At 38.3% G+C, this 22220-nt stretch overlaps 2 protein-coding genes across 3 annotated transcripts in view; one reads left to right on the forward strand and one right to left on the reverse strand.

Annotated features, from left to right (window-relative positions):
* Slco1b3 (solute carrier organic anion transporter family member 1B3) overlaps positions 1–22220 on the reverse strand; it is a 1042880-nt gene that overhangs the window by 794541 nt on the left and 226119 nt on the right. The window lies entirely within an intron of this gene.
* The window catches only part of LOC142855849 (solute carrier organic anion transporter family member 1A5-like), a 76156-nt gene continuing 61707 nt past the window's right edge, over positions 7772–22220 (forward strand). For both annotated transcript variants that reach the window (XM_075982374.1, XM_075982375.1), the window contains exons 1-3: positions 7772–7838; positions 17435–17612; positions 19060–19169. In XM_075982374.1, coding sequence (XP_075838489.1) covers positions 19110–19169 — 60 coding nt within the window. In that variant the 5' untranslated portion in view covers positions 7772–7838; positions 17435–17612; positions 19060–19109. The remainder of the gene's footprint in view (positions 7839–17434; positions 17613–19059; positions 19170–22220) is intronic.

Here is a 22220-nt window from a genome sequence, read left to right on the forward strand (position 1 = left end):
CCTACTGAATGGGAGAAGATCTTCAACAATCCTGCATCAAACAAAGGTCTGATCTCCAAAATATATAAAGAACTCAAGACACTAGACATTAAAACTCTAATTAACACAATTAAAAAATGGGGTACTGAACTGAACAGAGAATTCTCAACAAAAATTCAAATGGCCAAAAGACACTTAAGGTCATGCTCAACCTCCTTAGTGATCAGGGAAATGCAAATCTAAACAACTTTGAGATACCATCTTACACCTGTCAGAATGGCTAAAATCAAAAACACCAATGATTGCCTATGGTGGAGAGGATGTGGAGTAACATCCCATTGTTGGTGGGAATGCAAACTTGTGAAAATACTTTGGAAATCAGCGTGGCATTTTCTCAGGAAACTGGGAGTCAACCTACCTCATGATCCAGCAATTCCACTCTTGGGAATATACCCAAGAGATGCCCAATCATACTACAAAAGAATTTGTTCAACTACGTTCATAACAGCACTATTTGTAATAGCCAGAACCTGGAAACCACCTACGTGCCCCTCAATAGAAGAATGGATAAAGAAGGTGTGGCACATATACACGTTAGAGTTCTACTCGGTGGTATAAAAACAATGACTTCTTGAATTTTGCATGCAAATGGATGGAAATAAAAAATACTTTACTGAGTGAGATAACCCCAGCCCAAAAAGAGGAATATGGTATGTACTCACTCATAAGTGGATTCTAGCCATAAACAAAGGACATTGAACCTATAATTCATGATCCTAGAGAAGCTAAGTAAGAAGGTGAACCCAAAGAAAAACATGTAGTTATTCTCCCGGATATTGGAAGTAGACAAGATTGCAGGGCAAAAGTTGGGAGCACGGGGGTGGGAGTGGATTGGGGTAAGGGGAGATGGCGAGAGAGAAGGGAGAAGGGGAGGATTGGGGAGAGCCTGGGGGAATAGGATGGTTGAGATGGAAGAAGGGTGGATATGGAAGAAGGAAAGAAGATATTTTAACTAAGGGAGCTTTTATAGGGTTGGCAAGAGACTTGGCTCTAGAGGGGTTCCCAGGTATCCAAGGGAATTTCCTCAGCTAGGTCCTTGAGCAGCAGAGGAAAGGGTGCCTGAACTGGCCTTCTCCCATAGCCATACTGATGAATATCTTGCATATCATTATAGAACCTTCATCTGGCGATGGATGGAGATAGAGACAGAGACCCATATTGGAGCACTGGACTGAGCTCTCAAGGCCCAGATGAAGAGCAGAAGGAGGGAGAAGATGAGCAAGGAAGTCAGGACCGCGAGGGGTGCATCTACCCATGGAGACGGTGTGACTGATCTAATGGGAGCTTACCAAGGCCAGCTGGAATGGGACTGAACGAATATGTGATCAAACTGGACTCTCTGGATGTGGCTGAAAATGAGGGCGGACTGAGAAGCCAATGATAATGACACCGGGTTTTGATTCTACTCCATGCACTGGCTTTTTGGGATCCTAGTCTGTTTGGATGCATACCCTCCTAGACCTGAATGGAGGGGACTGGGCCTAGGATCTCGCACAGGGCAGGGCACCCTGACTTCTCTTTGGACTGGAGAGCAAGGGGGAGGGGAAGGTTGGGAGGAAATGGGAGGATGGGAGGAGGTGGAAGTTTTTAATAAATCAATATATAAAAAATAAAATAAATGTGCGAACCCTCCCCCCAAAAAGAATCTGCCTTGGACTGTTGATAGGACAGGACTTAGGTAGGCAGGGAAAACTGGACTGAATTTTGGGAGAAAGAAGGCAGAGGGAAAAAAGCAATGGAGCCTCTGCCAGAGTCAAACATGCTGAAATTTTGCTGGTAAGTGACTGCTACATGGTGATAAACAGACAATCATCATCATCATCATCATCATCATCATCATCATCATCATCATCATCTGGCACGGTTTTAGATTTCAATCAAACACATTAGAAGAAATTAAGATATTGAAGTAAGTCAGATTGTTAAAAGTTACCAAATTTGATAATAAATAGAAAATATTTTCTCTAATGCAAAAAATAAATATTTTCCAATGCAGATCATTGTGATTCATGGAGACAGGTAGATGAGTGAAGCAATCTCAGAGTCATTAATATTCTACTTCTTTCTGTGAAATTGCCATCTTAATCTTGTAAACAGTTTACAATTAATTGAATGTGTACTTTGTAGTGTGCTATGCCTTACTTTAAAATTTATTCTCTTTATCAAGTTGAAGGGTACTGACATATATGGTGTGGTTTGTTTTGTGTGTGTGTTACATGGTATGTGACACATGGTATGAGTGAGAGTTTGTGGGTCGGAGGCAACTTAGAGTAGATTCTCTCCTGTCTTTATGTGGGTTCTGGGACTCAAACTCAGATCACAATACCATATACAGTCATTCTTAGCTTATTTTTGCTTTCTAAAGTGGTAATTCTCTTCATATTATTTAAGATATGCACTAAGATGAAAATGATATTAGCATTCAAAACAAGATCGTCCACAGGAAATCTGTCTCTCAAGAGGTAAATTTTCTATACATTGAGAGGATTGGAGCTGCACAGGTGTATTTCACGGGATGCTATACTTAATTTATGTTTCATTACAAGATAAGCTACAAGCAAATGTTGAATTCTTAGTAGGTTAGCGACTTAAAATGATGTTTACCAGCAGTTGTGAAAATTCTTACCTGTGTATCCTATGCTGGAATAGATAAGAGATAGCTGATAATGGATATCTATTTGCTCTGACAAAAATGAAGTCTACAAGTACAGAAAAAAGACCATTGCTGGACCAGAACTAGAAGCATCAGTGTGTCCTCACTTTTATTATTTCTTTTTTATGTAAGTATATATGGTCACATACATCTATTTCCTATCTGTGTATGACCATCTCTATATCTATGTCTACATCTTGGTTCCTATATATTTATTTTTAGCAATGGAAATCAATTTTCTGGAGCAGAGTTTGTCTTAAGAGATCTTCTGGTTAAAGTAAGAATAAATAAATAAGCCTAGATCATCTCATGATATGAAATAAAGAAGCTGCCAGGGTAGAGACAGAAAATGAGGAAGTAGCCATCAATAGGAACAAAGAATAAACAAATGGATAGTAATAGCAACTTTCAAAATGATATAATATTTGAATGGCCAGCGTCATCCACAAGGGTTCCTTTACATGCAGGACTTAAATTGATATAACTTCTACTAGAAAAAATTGAACATGAGTTTGGTATAGTAATGGTTAATTTTCATTGTCAACTTGACTGGATTTAAAAATTCCATGGAAACATGTATTTATGGGACAATATGCAGAAAGTTTGACTGAGGTGGGAAAAGTATGGGTGTCACTACCTTACGGGCTAGGGTCTTCCAGAATAAGTCAAAAAGAGAAAAGAGAGCTAACACTAGCTTTTCTATAGTGGCTGCAATAAGACACCTCTCAACTCTCTTACCCTTCCCTCTATGCCATGATGGACCGCACCCTCAAGGTATGAGATAAAATAATTTCTCATGTAGCTTATATCTGTCATAGCAGGATCTTTAACTGTTCACCACCAAATCATCACACAGAAACTTTTTTATTCATTATGAATGTTCAGTCTTATCTTAGTTTTTCCCACTTACATTAACCTCTTCCTCTTCATCTATGTTTTGCTTCAGGGCTTTTTACTTTTCTTTTATTCCAGATGTCCTTCTTTTCCTGTTTATTCTGTTTGTTTGGCTGGACCCAGGTGTTTCCCTCTCTTTCTCCCTCTGCTTCTCTTCTCTTTCAGTCTAAATTCCCCTGCTACTTATTCTCCCTGTCCAACAACCATGAATGTCCCTCAATTGCCTTGCTTTTGATTATTCAACTTTTTACTTCACTGAGAAGGTGCTTTAGACAGCAAAGCAACACACATTTACATCATTAAACAAATGAAGCATAAACAAATGTAGCAATCTTTTCATAGATAAATTCAATACAGATTTACATAGTTTAGGTATTATTCCACAACATAAACAAATGCAACACATCTTTATATAGTTAAAGTAATATTTCTTTTTGTCTAAATAAAAAATGATTTCAGCTTTAACATAGAAAGACAATATACAATAAGAACAATTATCAAGAATTACATTTATAATATTTAGTACATTTGTATATGACAAATTCAGAGAAAAAAACACTTTATTCTTTATTCTATCTTGATTAGTACTATACCTAGTTTATCATCTATTATAACTAAGGGAAACTGTATAGATAACTATCTACTTTTCAACTTCATAAAATATCCCAAGAAGATTTATATTACTTGAGTAAATAGGAAGTACAGAGCAAGTCACTGCCAGTTCCAAAACTGAAGAAATAACGAAGACATCTGGCTGCCTGGTGTTCCACCCAAACTTCTTTGTATTATCGGGACATCCAACTTCTCCATACAGGCCAAGCATATATGGCAGAATTTTCTATGAAGCAGGAATTTTAAATGATTGTACCACCTGTCTTGGTAAAGTTCTGCTGCCTTTTTCATTTGTGTCCTGCTTGTCCAGTTTGGATGGAATACTGTCACCAGTTAAAGTAAGGACAGATCCTTACCCAAGTGAATAGCTTTGCCACAATGAGAGCAAGTCCATATGGAGTTTCTTTGATATCTATCATACTTTTATGAAGTAGATTGGTGTTCCCAGGAGCAGATATTTATCACTGTCATGAAAAGCCTTGTTATGGAATATCTTAAATGTTATATTCTGTAGGTCTCTGAAGCATTTGACAATCACCTATTTGTGTAAAATATATCTGTTTAACCTTGAAAATGTACCTAATATGACCACAAGTTTGATTATAATATAATCAAATTATATAGATTCCTTACTAATAATCTGTATTTCTGAATTATACATTACATATTTAAATGAACCTAATATACACAATACCCCAAACAACAGTAGAAACACACATATAGCTTCTACATACAAAAATAGCTTTAAATTTTTATCAATATACAAAAACCCTTACTAATGTAAAATATTTGACATTAATAGTTATTTTTACATATTATATTCATATTTGCCAAAATGATGACAAACATCCATAATCCATCAAATGAGTAAAAACCACCAACCTCCCCGCTTGGGAAAGTGAGCCTTGTCTTTTCTAGACTTCTTCCTGTTGTCTGTGGGTGACAGCATCTCCAGGGGACCATGAGAAAATGGAGACAATGGCCAAGTCCTGGGAAAACTAGTTGTAACATTTGATGTCCAGTCTAAGAAGTCTTCACATCTTGAGGGATAAATATATATGTTACCTTTTGTAGTTTTTGTTTTTTATTTCTTGATGCCTGTAGTCAAGATATTTAGCAGATCAAACCAGATCTTTGTTAACCTTGAAGAAATCCACAGGCTTTTGTTTCCACAGGAACAAAAGCATAATCTCTCTCCCAATGCAATTACATTTCTTGAATTCCATTTTAAAGTTAAGGCATTCCTAAGGTATCTAGGTTGGTTTCATTCAGCAGTCCCTTTTTCAATCACATGTCTCTCAGAAACTGATGTTTACTCAGCATACGAAAGACTCAAAGTCAACACAACATATACATAGGATCCAGACTCCCTATGTATTTCCCATCTTTACATGTCTTTTTCACTTTATGTTACTCTACTGTTTCTTTAAAGACTTTATTATCTCTAAACCATATATTTTTCCCTATGAATGTCTATACCCATTTTCTTTTCTTTCTTAAACCTATGCACATTTTTAAATACATTGCATTGTCAGAATTAATTCAGTCATTTACCTTTTGTGATATAGGCCCTTTGGGCATAGTCTGAGAGGATATGTATGCACTATAAGTTGCATGAAGAAATATGCTCACTCTTTTGCTTAGTGTTAGGAGAGACATAAGACGAAAGAGAGAAAGCACAAGATCAGTGGTAATTTCAGCCCTTTCTCTGTATTTGTGAGTTCATTCCTTTCCATTGGAACCCCTTAGTAAATTGGTTTCATTTACCTCTATTAGATTCTGCAAAAACACTGTAACCTGCTAATGCATGTCTCGATCCTTTCTGACTGTGTGAGCCAAACCATAGCAGCACAGCTTTATGTTGGTGACTTGTTCCTTCCCGATGAAGAGAGGCATTGACTGGGAGCTGCTTCTCACCAGGAACTCCATTCAACTACCCCAGCTCCAGGAAGTTGATGCTCCTCTCTGAGCATTTTTACTAAGTTCACTGTTTCTTCCTAATGTGCCAGCTGCTCAATTACTTCTTTGGTAGAGTCTTTTAAAGAAGCTGAATTCATTTTTCTTTCTTTTTTAAGCTTTCTTAGGCCACACGTAGAAATTAGGTCCTCACATTGGGTATCAAATGTGAGGCTTTCTAGCACTGCCAGCCCCAAATCATGGCATGAAGATTTATTATTAGTTATGAATGCACAGCCTTAACTTTTGCTTGTTTCATTACTCTTTTAGCTGAGAGTAGCCTGTTTCACTTTATCTACATTTTGCCTGGGGACATTTTACCTTTCCCTCATTCTATATGTCCTACTTCTCTACTTCCTCTGGGTCTGTCTGTCTGGTCACTGCCTGTCTGTCTGTATGGCCCAGGGCTTCTCCCTCATTATCTGCCCTTATGATTAGATTCATTCTTTTACTTAGTCACTTTGTCTGCCATCCCCACCTATTGCTCTACTGCTTAGCTATTAGCTAAACAAATTTTTATTAGGCCAATCAGGTGCTTTAGGCAGGTGATGGAACACAATTTTACATCATTGAAATTCTTGCATAAACTAATGTAACTTTTTATAGTTAAATGCGGCATAAAAATTCAACACACCTTTACATCGTTGAAGTGATAGTCTGGAGCATATAGAAACATAACTTATCTTTACATAGTTAAAATAATATTCCACAATGTTCTGTCAGATATTTTGTCTCAGGAATGGAAAAGGCAGCTAATGCAATGATTGAGGATGTAGACCTTAATCCATTTAGTATAATAAAAATCTCTAAGTCCATACTGATTTGAGTTAGTAAATATTGAGAAATAAAGTTAACAGTCTCCTAGCACAGAATATCATCTGCTGCATTTAACACAAATAATGGAGTTTTAAATTGCCACTGAGTGCTAAAACTAGTGAATTAATGATATACAAGAAACTTTGTTATATATAGAACTCCACACAAAAGTTCTATGATTAAAATGGGGAAAATACCCTGATACTAAGAGAACTGTAAGATACACATGGACCACATAACCAAAGCTCCCTTTATTAATACTGGAACAAATGAGAATTATGTGCATGGGCACATTGGGAAGGCATCATATCATTCCCATAATATTCCCACACTTGTGGTGTAATGACAGCCTTATCATGAAGGGACTTTAGACAGATTAGTATTGGGAGGTATTTTGAACAGCTGGCATTCTTAGAAATTTTAATAAAAAATTGATGTGTGTGAGTATGTGTGTCTGTTACATGGGTTTTGTGCCAAAAGAGGCTAGAAAAAAGTGTTGAATACCTTTAGCTGGAGTTACAGGTAGTTCTGAAACACCAGATGTGTGCTTTGGGAAGAACATCAAGTGCTTTTAACCAACAAATCATGTCTCAGCCCCATGATATTCTCTGTAAATGGTCAAGAATCCCCCTCTTGCCAAGAAAAAGCCAAGACAGTGGTTCTTATCCATAAACTACAAATAATCACCTAAACGCAATGTGTTGCTTTATTAGTTAATGAATAAAGATTCTGGCTTGGCCTATGATAGGCCAGAGTACAACTAGGTGGGGAAATCTAAACTGAATATTGAGAGAAAGAAGGCAGAGTTTTGAGAAGCGATGGAGCCATGAGAGGAGAAAGACACAAGCTGCTAACTGGAACCTTGCTGGTAGGTCACAAGCCTCATGGTAAAATATGAAATGATGGAAATGGATTAATTTAGGATATATGAGTGAGCCAGAAATATGCTTAAGCTATTGACCAAACAGTATTGCAAATAATATAGTTTCTGTGTGATTATTTCAAGTCAGGGCAGTCTGGAAATGAACAAGTAGCCTCCAATAGCAGATTGGGTCTTGGGACAGTGCTGGAAAACCTATTAAGGAGGCTTTTCAATGGTTCAGTGGGTAAAAAGTTAGTTGTTGCCTTGGACATATAGCTGAATCACATTCCCAAAACCCATGTTGTGGAAGGAGAGTACTGACTCTTGTGATATTTCTTCTGACCTATGCACAAATTCAACACACACACACACACACACACACATACAAAATAAATAAGTGTGATGATTTTTTTCAAAAAGTATAAAAAAAGTATTTTTAGTATAATGGGTCTAAATGGCATGTAAAAAGTTTATCATGTTTTTGCTATTAAATTAATATTAAATCTAAGATTTTAATAATCAAAATAAAAAATTATGAAACAACACTGGTGTCTAAAACAGTTTACATAGAGCTCTTTATATAAATTCTGTGTTCACAAAGTTGTGTGTGCCAAGTTGTCTTATGTAAACAGGTATAAAGGCAAGCATTCAGCTAGATAGTGAATACATGCACCTTCTAAAAGAACAGGAATTTTAGTTTTTAACATGTGTGTTGGAGAGCTCTAGTAGGCCTTTGCATGCAAAGACTACTACAGTATTGGTGCTTCAATGGTATAAAAGGAGATTGTAATTGGACCAATGCTGTCAATTTCTTTTGTCCTGTAAACCCTTCTTAAACCAAGACATTTCAAAAGAGCTAGATGCACTGAGTTCACTAATTAATTTTTACTTTCAACTTTGTGTCTTAAAAGTAATTCAGTTAGGGGCTTGTGGGTTATTGTTTTGTAATATCTTTCAAAGGAACTCACAATTTGGATTTTGGACTTCAAATATGTGCTTTTGATGCATTGAGATGAGACTATTGATTCAGATGCCTGGATGTTTTGTAATTAAATACATGGAAAACTGTCAGAATCACAAAATTAATCAACGGTCCTCACATACACATCATGCCTTCATGATATACAATGCATTTATCATATGAACTCAGATGCATTAGAGTCTACTTATTATGTTGACAGCAGAGAATATCATTACCAGAGATTCCTGAGTACAAATGCCTCCCAAATTAGTAATGTATTAAAGAATCTCAAAACTGTTTCAATTACAAAATGGAGAGGGACAGAGATATTTGTTCCTGGTGTGATCCACAGTGGAGCTCTGGAGGCTGGGTGCCCTTTGGTAATGATGTTCTAGCAAGAGAACATATTTTCCAGAAGAAAAGCAGCTCTGGTGATGTGTTTTACAATACAGCACATGAGCCTATGCTGCAAGCAGCTCTAAGATGGGAAGCTGGGGCAACTGCTTAGAGAGCAGTATGCTTGCCATGAAAATATAAGGATCTGAGTTCAGACTCCAAAACCCAAGTATAGCTGGAAGCATCTGAAATCCTAGCATTCCCACAAAGAGATGAGAGGCAGAGACAGAAGAAACCTGGAAAACTCACAGGCCAGTGAACCTCAGAAGGGAGCAGCAAAGAAAAGGATCCCTGTTTCAATCAAGAAAAAGTTGAGGAACAATGCCTGAGGCTTTTCTTTGACATTCCACATGTGTATCTGTATAAATGGGTATGTGCATTTGCATGCATGCATATTTGTGTGCAAAAACACACACATGCATGAACTCCCCAACATGCACACACATGCACACACATGCATGCATGCACATCACACATGTACACACCACATATATATGCACCCATATGTGTACATGTGCTCACACACACACAGACATGTGCACCTCCATGTATACACACACAAACACAAAACCAAAGATGAAGAAAATGCATTAGCATAAATGTCACATGAACATTTCTGATAGAGTTATTGCCACTTCTTGGTATTTTGGCATCCCTTGCTCAACTTCAGGGATTTGATGGCCAATGTCCTCTACCCAATGAGCAAGTGTTCCTAACAGTAGTTCTCTAGTTCCATTTCCATTTTTTGATTAGAAAAAAAATTCCAATGGTTTTTATAGAAACCGTATAGAAATTAACACAGGATTTTAAAAACAAAATGTGTTGTAAACTCATTCAGAAGACAGAAGATTCTGGGATAGGTCTTACACAGAGACAAATGCACCTAAAGGGGGCAACTGGCTGCAATTGGCAAGTCTACAAGGATAAAAATTAACTTTATCACTTATGACCTCTATGATTTTAAATAGTTGTTTGATTCCCCTTTATTTTAAATCCTGTACCTCTAAAGTTGGGATAACAGTATTTATGCCACAGGATTTTATCAGAACTGAATACAATAATGTGACAGGTTTCCAGGAACAATGCTTAAAATCCGTGAAGAGTACTTCAGGTGGATGTTTGTTATTTATTGTCTGTAGTCTCCCATGATATTCAATTTTGGTAGGATTATGTGTTATCTAAATGGTACCAGAGCCGCATCTTCCATTGTAGAAGCAGTTCTTCAGGAACAAAGACTCTTTAAAACTTTTCTTACATGCTGTCACTCAACTGAAAAACACACATCATACATGTGTAGTAAGGAGGAGCAGGCTGCTTCCCGCCTCTCAGCTAATTAAACCCCCAAAATACCCACATAGAAATTGTATTAAATAAATTACTGCCTGGCCCATTAGCTCTAGCCTATTATTGGCTAACTCTCACATCTTGATTAACCTATCTCCATTAATGTGTATCACCACTTGACTGTGGCTTACCAGCATGAGTCTAACCAGTGTCTGTCTCGGGCAGGAGAATTATGGTGTCTTCCAGTCTGTCCTTCTTCCCAGTATCCTGTTCATTCTACTCCACCTATCAGAAGGCCAAGGCAGTCTCTTTATTCAAACAATGAAAGCAACACACAAACAGGAGAACCTCCTACAACACTTCCTCTTTTTCTGTTTAAACAAAAAAAGAAAGGCTTTTACTTTAAGAGAGTAAAATTACATATGGCAAAACATTTATCAAGCAAGAATTACAATAATAATATTTATATCTATTTTATCTTTTATCATAACAATGGAAAACTATAACTATTACTATCTATCTATTCTTTAACTCCATCAAAGACTCCAGAGAGATATCATATTATGTAAGTAAATAAGAAGTAAGCATCTTCCAAAACTTTAGAAATGACAGAGATATCTCACTGCCTGGACAGTCACTCAGTTTTTCTGTATCATTGGGGCATCCATCTTCAGCCTTCAGGCCCATAGTATCCAGCAGACATTTCTATGAAGCAGGAAGTTCCAAAGACAGTTCAGTCACTTTCTTTTGTGTCCTGCAGAATGTCCCATAGACTCTGTCATGAAGCAGGAGCCCTGAAGGACCATCTCACCGTTAGGCAAGTCCTCTCTGTGTAGGTTCTTCATGTCCATTTTATGCAACAGTCCAGGCAAGAGCAGTTTCTTGCCCAAATGGCTATCAAACTCCATAAGGAGCTTATTCAATGCCCACCTTCTTGAAGTAGCTGGTGCTGCCAAAAGCATTCATGTCTCATTGTCATAAGATATCAAAGTTATTAAAACACCTTAAATGTTATATTCTGTAGTCTTTGAACTATATGAAGAATGCCTATCTAACTGAAATATATCTCTATATATCTAGAAAATCTAACTAACATGACTACAAGCTTGACTATTATCAATCATTATCCATTAACAACCTATATTTCTTAATTATATATTACATTTTTCAGATTATATATTATTTTTTTATTTATTTTTTCTTGGAAAAAAAAATTTCGGCCTCCTCCCATCCTCCCATTTCCCTCCCCTTCCTCCCACTCCACTCCACCTCCCCCCACTCCTCCCCCCCCTCTACAGACAAAAGAGCAGTCAGGTGGAAAGTCCAAGGTTCCCCCCCCCCCATCTAGGTCTAGGAAGGTGAGCATCCAAACTGGCTAGGCTCCCACAAAGCCAGAACATGAAATAGGATCAAACCCCAGTGCCACTGTCCTTGGCTTCTCATCAGTCCTCATTGTTCAGAAAGTCTGGTTTTATCCCATGCTTTTTCAGTTCCAGTCCAGCTGGCCTTGGTTATCTCCCAATAGATCAGTCCTGTCTCAGTGGGTGGGTGCTCCCCTCACGGTCCTGACTTCCTTACTCATGTTCTCCCTCCGTCTGCTCCTCATTGGGACCTTGGGAGCTTATTCCGGTGCTCCAATATGGATCTCTGTCCCAATCTCCATCCATCTCCTGATGAAGGTTCTATGGTGATATGCAAGATGAATATCAGTGTGGTTATAGGATAGGGCCATTTCAGGATCCTTATCATCATCTGCCCAAGGCACTAACTGGGGACATCCCTCTGGGCACCTTGGAACCCCTCTAGGTTCAGGTCTCTTGCCCACCCTAAGCTGGATCCCTTAATTAAGATATATGCTTCCCTGCTCCCATATCCATCCTTCCTTTATCCCAACCATCCCAATTCCCCAAGTTCCCCCATCCTCCCCTTTTCACATTTCTCTCCCCATCTCCCTTTACTCCTATCCCACCCCACCCCCAAGATCCCAATTTTTGCTCGGCAATCTTGTCTACTTCCCATATCCAGGAGGATAACTATATGTTTTTCTTTGGTTTCACCTTCTTATTTAGCTTCTTTAGGATCACAAATTATAGACTCAATGTCCTTTATTTATAGCTAGAAACCAATTATGAGTGAGTACATCTCATGTTCATCTATTTGGGTCCGGGACACCTCACTCAGGATAGTGTTTTCTATTTCCATCCATTTGCATGCAATGTTGAAGTCATTGTTTTTTACCACTGAGTAGTACTCTAATGTGTATATATTCCACATTTTCTTCATCCATTCTTCCATTGAAGGACATCTAGGTTGTTTCCAGGTTCTGGCTATTAGAAATAATGCTGCTATGAACATAGTTGAACAAATGCTTTTGTAATACGATAAGGCATCTCGTTGGTATATTCGGGATCAACCTGCCCCAGGACCTAGCAATACCACTCTTGGGAATATACCCAAGAGATGCCCTATCATATTACAAAAGCATTTGTTCAACTATATATTACATTTTTAAATGAGCTGCACAATCACAGTACATTAATCAAGATCAGAAATACATATACATATAACAAAATTGACCTTAAACTTATATCAATAAGTCAAGATTTATACCAATGCAAATTATTCACACCTATATCACACATGGAGTCCAAAATACCACTAAGCACTAAATAAGCAGATATTTCAGAATGTGGTGGCTTGTCTCTGTTGGCAAATGGACTTCCTGTCAGTAGCCTCCAAATAGTTGGTCATCTCCTTGTGGACACAACATATTCTGTGAAGATCTAGTGATTATGGCTCTTTTTGCAGTGATGGAGAAGGGATAAGCCCATGCATTTGAGTCAATAAATCAGTTGACTTGATGGCAAGCCTTGTGTTTACTGTGGTTCAGTGATGTGAGTATAGGAAGTGAGTACTATGGAAATATACAAGGAACTGTCTCCTGACACAGTTGGAACAAAACTGTAGACTTTAAATCTATTCTTCAGCAGCAAACAACTACCATTAGCTGACCCTTACTTGTGTGGTAATTTTATAATATTTGTTAAGATATTGAACTTGGCAGTGAGGATTATGATTGTTTTGGTTAGTGTTCATCTGTTTTTACATTCATTCTCTCCCATGCTCTATTTAATCTATATTCCAGACTGAAGACTAAGGTTCCCTGTATATCAGACTCTTAGTATGTATTACTGGTAAATATTTGTGTGGCGTTGCGATTTTGGGGAAGGGGGAAATGCCAGGGCTTTCCTAGTTTCCGTTGGTGGCTTTCTGACTTTGAGATCTCCAGCCTGTGCATCTCAGCTCCTTCACTTCCTGATTTAACCTGCTTCCCAGTTTGACTTTTTAATGCTTCTTGCACCTTTGTGACTGTCTTCTCACATTAAATTCTTTTGGTTTTGGTTATAAACTCTGTTTTCTTCTCTGCACTTCGAAGACAATAGATGCTGTTTTTATTTGTGGTTAGAGAAACTGAGTGGTCTATCCCAAAACTTGCAAATAGTTTGCAAAAAGATCTTCAAACTTGTACTTATTTCAAAGAAGAAGAAGCTAAGCTATTATGCTGCACTCAGATGACACAGGCATAAGAATGGTTCTCATTAATCTTCTTTTCCCTCTGACATTGACTGCATCATGGCAATAGCTACCCTTCACCAGTTTATGATCTGTCTCTCCCATAGCTTCTGTGACCTCTTGAGAGTAAGCACAAGCTTCATCTTCTTCAACTTCAGATCCCTGACACCTACAACTATGCTTGGAATTTAGTAAAGACTTAATAAATTTGTGGAGTGAATGAATAAAATTCACTGCCATTGACAGGGAGACTAATTTATTCCAGCTATGAGTGAGGGTGTTGATAGTAGATGTGCAGTTCATTCTTCATAACAGTCTTGCATGATAGACATAAATATTCCTGTGTTTCAATATAAACAGACAAAAAGACATATAGGCAAGTCAATACATCTGGGATTAAAGTCACAATGGTGTCTCACACCTGAAACTCTCCAGCTATCTCCTCCTTTTTAGGATGATAATGAGAAAATGCACACATAAATGGATTAGGGGGAAACCCTGGGATTTTGCTGTATTTTCAGATATGAGGGGTACATGGAAAGATGTAAACTTTTTTTATATGAGAAAAAAAAGTTCAACTATTTTCTTCCACAAGATTAAGATATCTACTTTTGTTCCTCAAATTCTGCCTGTGCAGATAAAAAAGGAGAATAATTGAGACCATATAAAAATTATAATTTCCACTGCATTGCTCTCTGAGAAAAAACAGTAGTGAGTAGTGAGCAGAGTAAGGCAAGCTTTCATCAGGAACTGCAGCAACTGTGGGAAATGTTTCAGTCTAGACTGGGTACAGTTTAGGATTAAGTGAAGATCAATGGGAACTCACAGAAAAGAAGGGTGGAAGAATGCCATCGAGTGGAAGCATCCTGCCAGCTGTTTTAGTGTTTGCTTTGACAATATTTTCTGGTGATAAAGAGGGGAGGCAGAAATTGACCAAAGAAGAAAGTGGATATGTGTGTGTGTGTTAAAAAAGCCAGGGTTCATTGATGTGGGAGTGTCATATATCAATCTGTTGATTTAATTGGTTAAGCAATAAAGAAACTGCTTGGCCCTGATAGGTTAAAACATAGGTGGGAGGAGTAAACAAACAGAATGCTGGGAGGAAGAGGAAGTGAGCTCAGAGAGACGCCATGCTCCCCTCTCCTGGGTGGATGCGAGAGCTCTGCTCTCTGAGGCACATGCTATGAAGCTCCGACCCAGGATGGACATAGGCTAGAATCTTTCCCAGTAAGACTGATGCTACACAGATTATTAGAAATGGGCTAGTCCAGGTGCAAGAGTTAGCCGAGAAGAGGATAGATATAATGGGCCAAGCAGTGTTTAAATGAATACAATTTGTGTGTTGTTATTTCAGGGCATAAGCTAGCGAGGCAGCCGGGGTGCTGGGGATGCAGCCCCGCCGCTCCTATTACAACAGTTCATGACTCCTACATGATACCCAGTTGCCTGTTGATGGGAGCTTGTGTGATTTCTTTTGTACATGCTTCCAACAAGGGTCAGGAATATGTCCTTGATCTGTACTGCATCTTCATTCCACATAGTTGTCTGTGGACCATTCTGCCTCCAGATACCACACTGATCTGAGAGACCTGAACTGCCACCTAAGACTATGGTGATGTCTGGGGCTATACTGCTGCAGAGAGCTGTGTCTGGGTCCTACTGATTTATGTCCATGATCTGTGTTGCCACAATAGGTCATGGTGATGTCCATGATTGTGCGGCAGCCAGAATCCATGTTGATGTCCGTAGGCCATGCTGCCACCATGGAAGACATGTTGATGTATGTGCCCATCTTTGCCTTCTGAAGACATGTTTGTGTCTATGAAATGAACATATTTCAAGAGCATTGCATAGGTTTGTGAGCTTTCTGAGACTAGGGGTCATGTTCATGGTTTATGTTGTAGCCAGATACCATGTGGAGGCCCATGATCTGCGTTCTCATTGACTGAAGAGCAAGGAGAGTTTGTCTTATGATATTGATGACTGCAGATGCACACTTGAGAGGGAAAGACATGGAGGGCTTCTGTGACAATCTGTAGCCCCCAAACTTCACCTCCCAAAAGTAACAGCCTAGACAGGAAGCACCAAAGAGAACTCTTAAAAAGTGTGATGGAGATGTAGAAGAGCAGTTTCACACAATTGATGGATTATGTCAGAGGATTAGAGGAATTGTTTGGGAGGTCCTTCTGACTATGTGTTGCTTTTATTGGTTAGTCAATAAGGAAACTAGCTTGGCCTAATAGAGTAGAACAGTTAGGTGGGAAAACTAAATAGAATGCTGGGAGAAAGAAAGCAGAGTGAGATACACACCATGTAGCCCCACTGGAGCTGGAAAGAACTTTACCCAGTGAACCACAGCTATGAGGAAAAACACATATGACTAGAAATGGGTTAAATTAAGATGTAAGAGTTAGCCAATAAGAAGCTAGAGCTAATGGCCTAAGCAATGTTATAAATAACACAGTTTCTGTGTGTTTATTTTGGGGCAGCCAAGAACCAACAAGCAGCTTTCTCAAACAAATTGGCACCCAATGTAAGGCTTGAATCCATGACTTTGAGATTAAGAGTCTCATACTCTTCAGACTGAGGTAGCCAAGAAGCCGGGAACCAACAAGTGGCCTCCCTCCTACAATAGAGGGGTACAACTCAGTTCAATATAAGGAGCAGACCACTATGATTATGACCATGTTCCACTGCATATAGATAACACAAAGTGGAGTTTTTTCTTTTTCTTATTTTTAATTCCTTTTGGGGTGTCACGAGGGGACTGCGGACATGGGAAAACTGGTAAGGGATTGTGATGGGGTGCATGATGGGAAACTCTCAGAGAATCATTTAAAATGTGATATTAAATAAAGATAACACTCTGTGCAGTGACTTGGCCTGATTCCTGCTTTAAATGGAAAGCACAAGGTTCCACAGGACAGTGTCTTAGAGAACTTGAAGCTTCCTGATGAGACTTAGGCCAAAGCAAATGTGGGTACCAATTCCTGCAATCATCTCTTCATTCTCTAGGTATGTTTCCTTCAGGAACTAACACTGATGACATTAAAAACTGGCTCCACTAACGGCAGAACTAAAGGCAGTTTTGAATTTCTAATTTTGTTTCTCAGTTTTAGAACACATCCAAAGTCACAAACTGGCAAGATTGCTTGTTAAGGGTTTGTCCTTGTTCCAGACGTTTTTTGCTTGGTAGAACCACATGAATGGGTAATGTGCTTGATGTTAAGGTTTCTCTAGAGTAGTACATTCCAGATACAACCATGCAAGATGTCTCTTTGGGTTTCTGGTATTTTCATATCTCTACAGTTTAAAACTTTGAAGTTTTAGATATATCTGTTGTTTATATTTATATTATTTTCTTGATTAAAATTTTATGTCCCCCTAGGTTTCTGTGAGTCAAAGTGTCTCAAAATGTTTTTATCATATTGAGACTCCAGAGAAGTTTGGAATGTAAAGACTTCAAGAAGGAACCCTTGAAAGCAGCCTCTGCAAACTCAGTTAGGCAGAGTTTGAGAACAAACACAAGAGATATCTTCGAGTTCTTAAAGGCAGTAGCCTTCAAAGTAAGTTCAAAGGGCACCATCTGTGTTTCTCTTGCTTTGCTAAAGAATTGAAAAGTTTTATTTTAACCACATTGTCATTAGCTTAACATCAGAGCCTAATAAGTTTTGAGACATTCTTTAATAACATCAAAGTCTAATTAAAGTAATTTGCATTGGCTTTTTTAGTAGAATTCAACAAACCAATGTAGATTGACACTATAAAGTAGGCACACACTAGCTCAGAGTTGAATATAATAAATGTATAAACTCAAAGATCACAGTCCTCTGCACAAGTAGTGAACAGGAACCAAATCCAGCAACAGCAGAGACACACACACACACACACACACACACACACACACACACACACACAGAGAGAGAGAGAGAGAGAGAGAGAGAGAGAGAGAGAGAGAGAGAGAGAGAGAGAGAGAGGGAGAATTAATTATGGCTGCATTTATAGTATAAGAGACCATGCCCTTGTGGGCTGGTATCTTGAAGGCTATTGACTGAAGGAGTTTCCATAACAAACCAAAACTTCTCTTATAGTATGATTTTCAAGATCAGTCAGAATAAAAAACTTCCTAGGTAATTTTATAATATTCAAGGTATGAGTTAAATTGATCCTATTCAAATGGTTATGTGTACATGTATGTGAATGCAGTGAATATGTATATATGGATATGTATGTATATGTAAATGTGCGTGCAGGTGCAGGTGCCCATATATAGATGAGTCAAAACTTAATGTTTTCCTCTACCTTAGGTTTTATAATGGAGTGTTTTCACAAATTTGTCTGTTGTTCATTTGGTCAGAGTACCAGATCAGCACACTACAGTGATCCTTCTGTCTGGGTCCTCCCAGTGTTGGGGTTACATGCAGTTTCCCAGAAGTTCACTTGATTGCTAACTATTTAAACTGAGGTCTTCAGTCATAGGAATCAAACATGTTACCAATTGAATCACCTCCACAGCTGTGCTGAAGCATTTTTATGAACTTGACACAGGCTAGGGATGTTTGGGAAGGGGGACTATTAATTGAAAAACTGTCTCAAAGAGTCATGGTCTTTTCTGTGGTGACTTTTCTTGATTGAAAATTAATGGTTCAGGGCCCAGCTCACTGTGGGTGGATATCTGGGATGGCCGTCCTGGGTTTTCTAAGAAAGCAGGCAGTGCAAGCCATGAGGAACAAAACAGGAAACAGCATTTCTCCATGACCTCTACAACTGCACCTGTATTCAGGGTGCTGCCATGAGTTTCTACCCTGATTTTCAACAGTGATGAACTGTCATTAAATCCTGGTAAGTTAAAATAAAACCTTTCCACTTAAGTTGATTTTGTCTTGGTATTTTATCACAACAATTGCAATCATGACTAAGAGACCTATGAAAGCTTTTATTTTTCATTTTTGGTATCATTCATTAAAGCTCAGTAAACAATTTAATTAACAATTGTTTGCTTTTTTTGAAAAGGAAACAGTAAGACATTTAAGACATAAACATCTGGAAACCATCAGAAGAACATGGGAGAACCTGGGAAAAGGTTTGCAACCCATGGGGTGACATGCTTTTCAAAAATCAAGGTATGAATTATTTAGATATATGTGCATGTATATATGCATGACAATCTTTTAAAGCAAGCACTGAAAATCCTTCTAACATTGCTCAGCTTATACAAAGTTTTCCAACATAAAAACTATGTATTGTCTTAAAGAAACTGACTTTATTATTATGGTTGTCTAACTAGGATTATTTAACTAGAAAGATTTTTCAGACTAACTTAGAGTACAGATTTTCAACCTTTGATTTGAGACCCCTTAAGGGTTGAAGTCCCTTTCACAGGAGTCACCTAGGATCATTGGAAAGCACAGCTATTTACTTCAGAATTAATAACAGTAGGAAAATTAAAGCTATGAAGTAGCAAATAAAAATAATTTCATGGTTGGGTCAAATAGAACATGAGTAACTGTATTAAAGTGTACATCAGTAGGAAGGTTAAGAATCACTGCTTTAGGGGGTCTTAAAGGAGCATGAGGCTTAAAATGTTTTATATGTGTATTATACTGTGCTGGAATTTGACCTGAAGTCAGATGTCCAGCCAGTGCTCAGTTCTCAGGCGTTTTTGACAAAAGATCAGGGGTCACAGCTAGGAACAGTTCTTGAGTAGAAGTCCTGTGTTTATTAATATGCAAGATGAACTCATGATCTAGTCAGATGAATATATTCTATGAGTTTTGACAATGTTGCAATCATTTTGTAAGAGAAAATATCCATTTTGTTCACTGTTTGGGTGGTTTTCAGTAGTTTTGAGATAGTTGTCCTTCTCACAGTTCCAAAGGCATCTTTGTGTCATCACCAAATGTGAACATGTATTAACCCAGGGAATCTGAGCACTGCCCTAGTCTTTGCAGGGCCCCTCCCATGCTTCTCTCTAAGCTTCTGTCTTCTAAGTCATCCAATCACAAGCTCATTTACCTTATTCTCCTGTAGTAGACTCCATACACTAATGTAAAAGAGAGGAGGCCTCAGACTCAGCCCTGGGAAGTGTTTTTTTACCCTTAGTGATGCATGAATTATTGAAACCCAACCCCTCAAGTTATACTTCAGTTCTGACATTCTGAAGAGCCCAGGGCCCCTGGATCTTAACCTTTGAAAGATGTCTACTAGATGTGTCACTTTGGACAATTTGTGCAATCGTTTGTACTTCATCTGAAAATGATAGTGGTAGCCCTACATTTTAAGACAAAACAATCATTCTGAGACTTGTTTGTATGTGTATCCCTCTCTGTGTCTGTCTCTGTATGTGTGTGAGTGCTCACCTTTCAGTGCCATCCTATTCAAGTAGTATGGGGAATTAAACTAAGATGCTCAACACAATGGGCAATTCCTCTGTCCCTGACCTATACCTCCCTCTCCACTGTTAAATATGTAAATTACTTTCAATTTATATTTTTTATGTATATGACCCTTTTGCCCCCATGTATGTTGGTGTACCACTTGTGTGTCTTGTATCTTTGGAGGCCAGAAGAAGGTGCTGAATTCCCTGGAACTGAAGATATAGGTAGTTTTAAAACACAATGTGGGTGCTAAGAACTGAACCCAGGTCCTCAGAAAGAGCAGCCAGTGGTCTTAACTGCTGAGTCATATTCCATCTTCAAAGCTAAGGATAATGATGGGTATTCTGATTATCAGTTGCTAACATTAGTAGCATTTATAGTGAAATATCATCAGGTAACATAAACATTTCATCTTTGATTACTGTCTCAGGGTTTCTATTGCAATGAAGGAACACTATATCCACTGCAACTCCAATAAAGGAAAACATTTATTTGGGACTTGTTTACAACTTCTGAGGTTTAGTCAATAACCAAGGTGGTGGGAAACATGGGAGCCCAAGGAAGATACACTTCTCGAGAAGGATCCAAAAGTTCTACACACAGATCAACAGGCAACAGAAATAGAGTGGTACTGGGCCCACCTGCAGCTTCTGAAACTTCAGAGCCATCCTTATTGACACTTCCTCCTACAAGGCCAGAGGTCCTAATGCCACTACTTGGTGGCCAGGCATTCAAATTTATGAGTTTATGAGGCCATTCCTAATCAAGCCACCACAGTTACTTCAGAGTTTAATTACAGTAGATACTGGTGTGCAGATTATGGGAAAATGTTAAAACCATAAGTTTACAAGTCAAAATTTAGAGATGATTGCTTAAAAAGTCTTAGACTTCTCTGACTTTAGAACTGTCTAGAATATTAGGGTGGTCAAACAGTCTACAGTGCCAGAGTGGAGTTTCTGCTTCTTAAGTTTAGAAAGCAATGATTAAGAAAAGTGTCCTAGGACAGGGAAACTGAAGGCCTCTATGACCTTTAATCATGTATAGGCCCGGAAATATGAAACTCATGTGAAATGATCAATTATCAATTGCATTCCCTGAAAGATTTGTAGTGGGAAGAGGGCATAGCTCTGCAAATTCCATTTAGTGTTAGACAAACTTCTAGAACCCTGTTAAAGTATATTGAACTCAGTGTTCATTCTTACCATTTCATTTATTTTATGTAAATTCTGCTTAGGTTAATCCAGATTAATCAAGCAGTAAATGCTAACCTAATCCAGGATGGTTTGCCTATTATTTCAGATGAGATTCCAGAAATTCCAGAAGCTGGGATAATGACATTACCAACAACCTACTGCTGGGATATAAGTTAAGGGAAACTGAAAGCTCATTCACTACATCATTCAAAATAAGTTCATTAGTAACAGGAAAGTAGTGAGGAGTCTTATCAGGAACAGGCACATTTTATCCTGAACCTGTGTGACCCCCAAAATATTCTGCCCTGGGTTTATATGCCGTGAACACCACTTAGACTACTGTGTTAGAGGGTTATAGGGCAAGCATATTGCCCCAGTAAGAAAAATAAAACAGGTCACTTTGCTGCATTATTGCCTCCAGGAGTGAGATTGTAGCTTGTTTTTCTCAAGAACATAAGGAGGACAAATTGTTGAACTAGCCAAGGACAGCACAAATTCTAATAGTTCTTAATAATAAAAGTCCAGAGTCAGATATCTATTAAGGGGTGAAAGCTGAGAGATCAGATAAGTAGTGCAGCTATCTACTAGAGAGAACCTTTAGCTC

Source organism: Microtus pennsylvanicus, chromosome 8, assembly GCF_037038515.1.
Source record: "Microtus pennsylvanicus isolate mMicPen1 chromosome 8, mMicPen1.hap1, whole genome shotgun sequence".
Lineage (NCBI taxonomy): Eukaryota > Metazoa > Chordata > Mammalia > Rodentia > Cricetidae > Microtus > Microtus pennsylvanicus.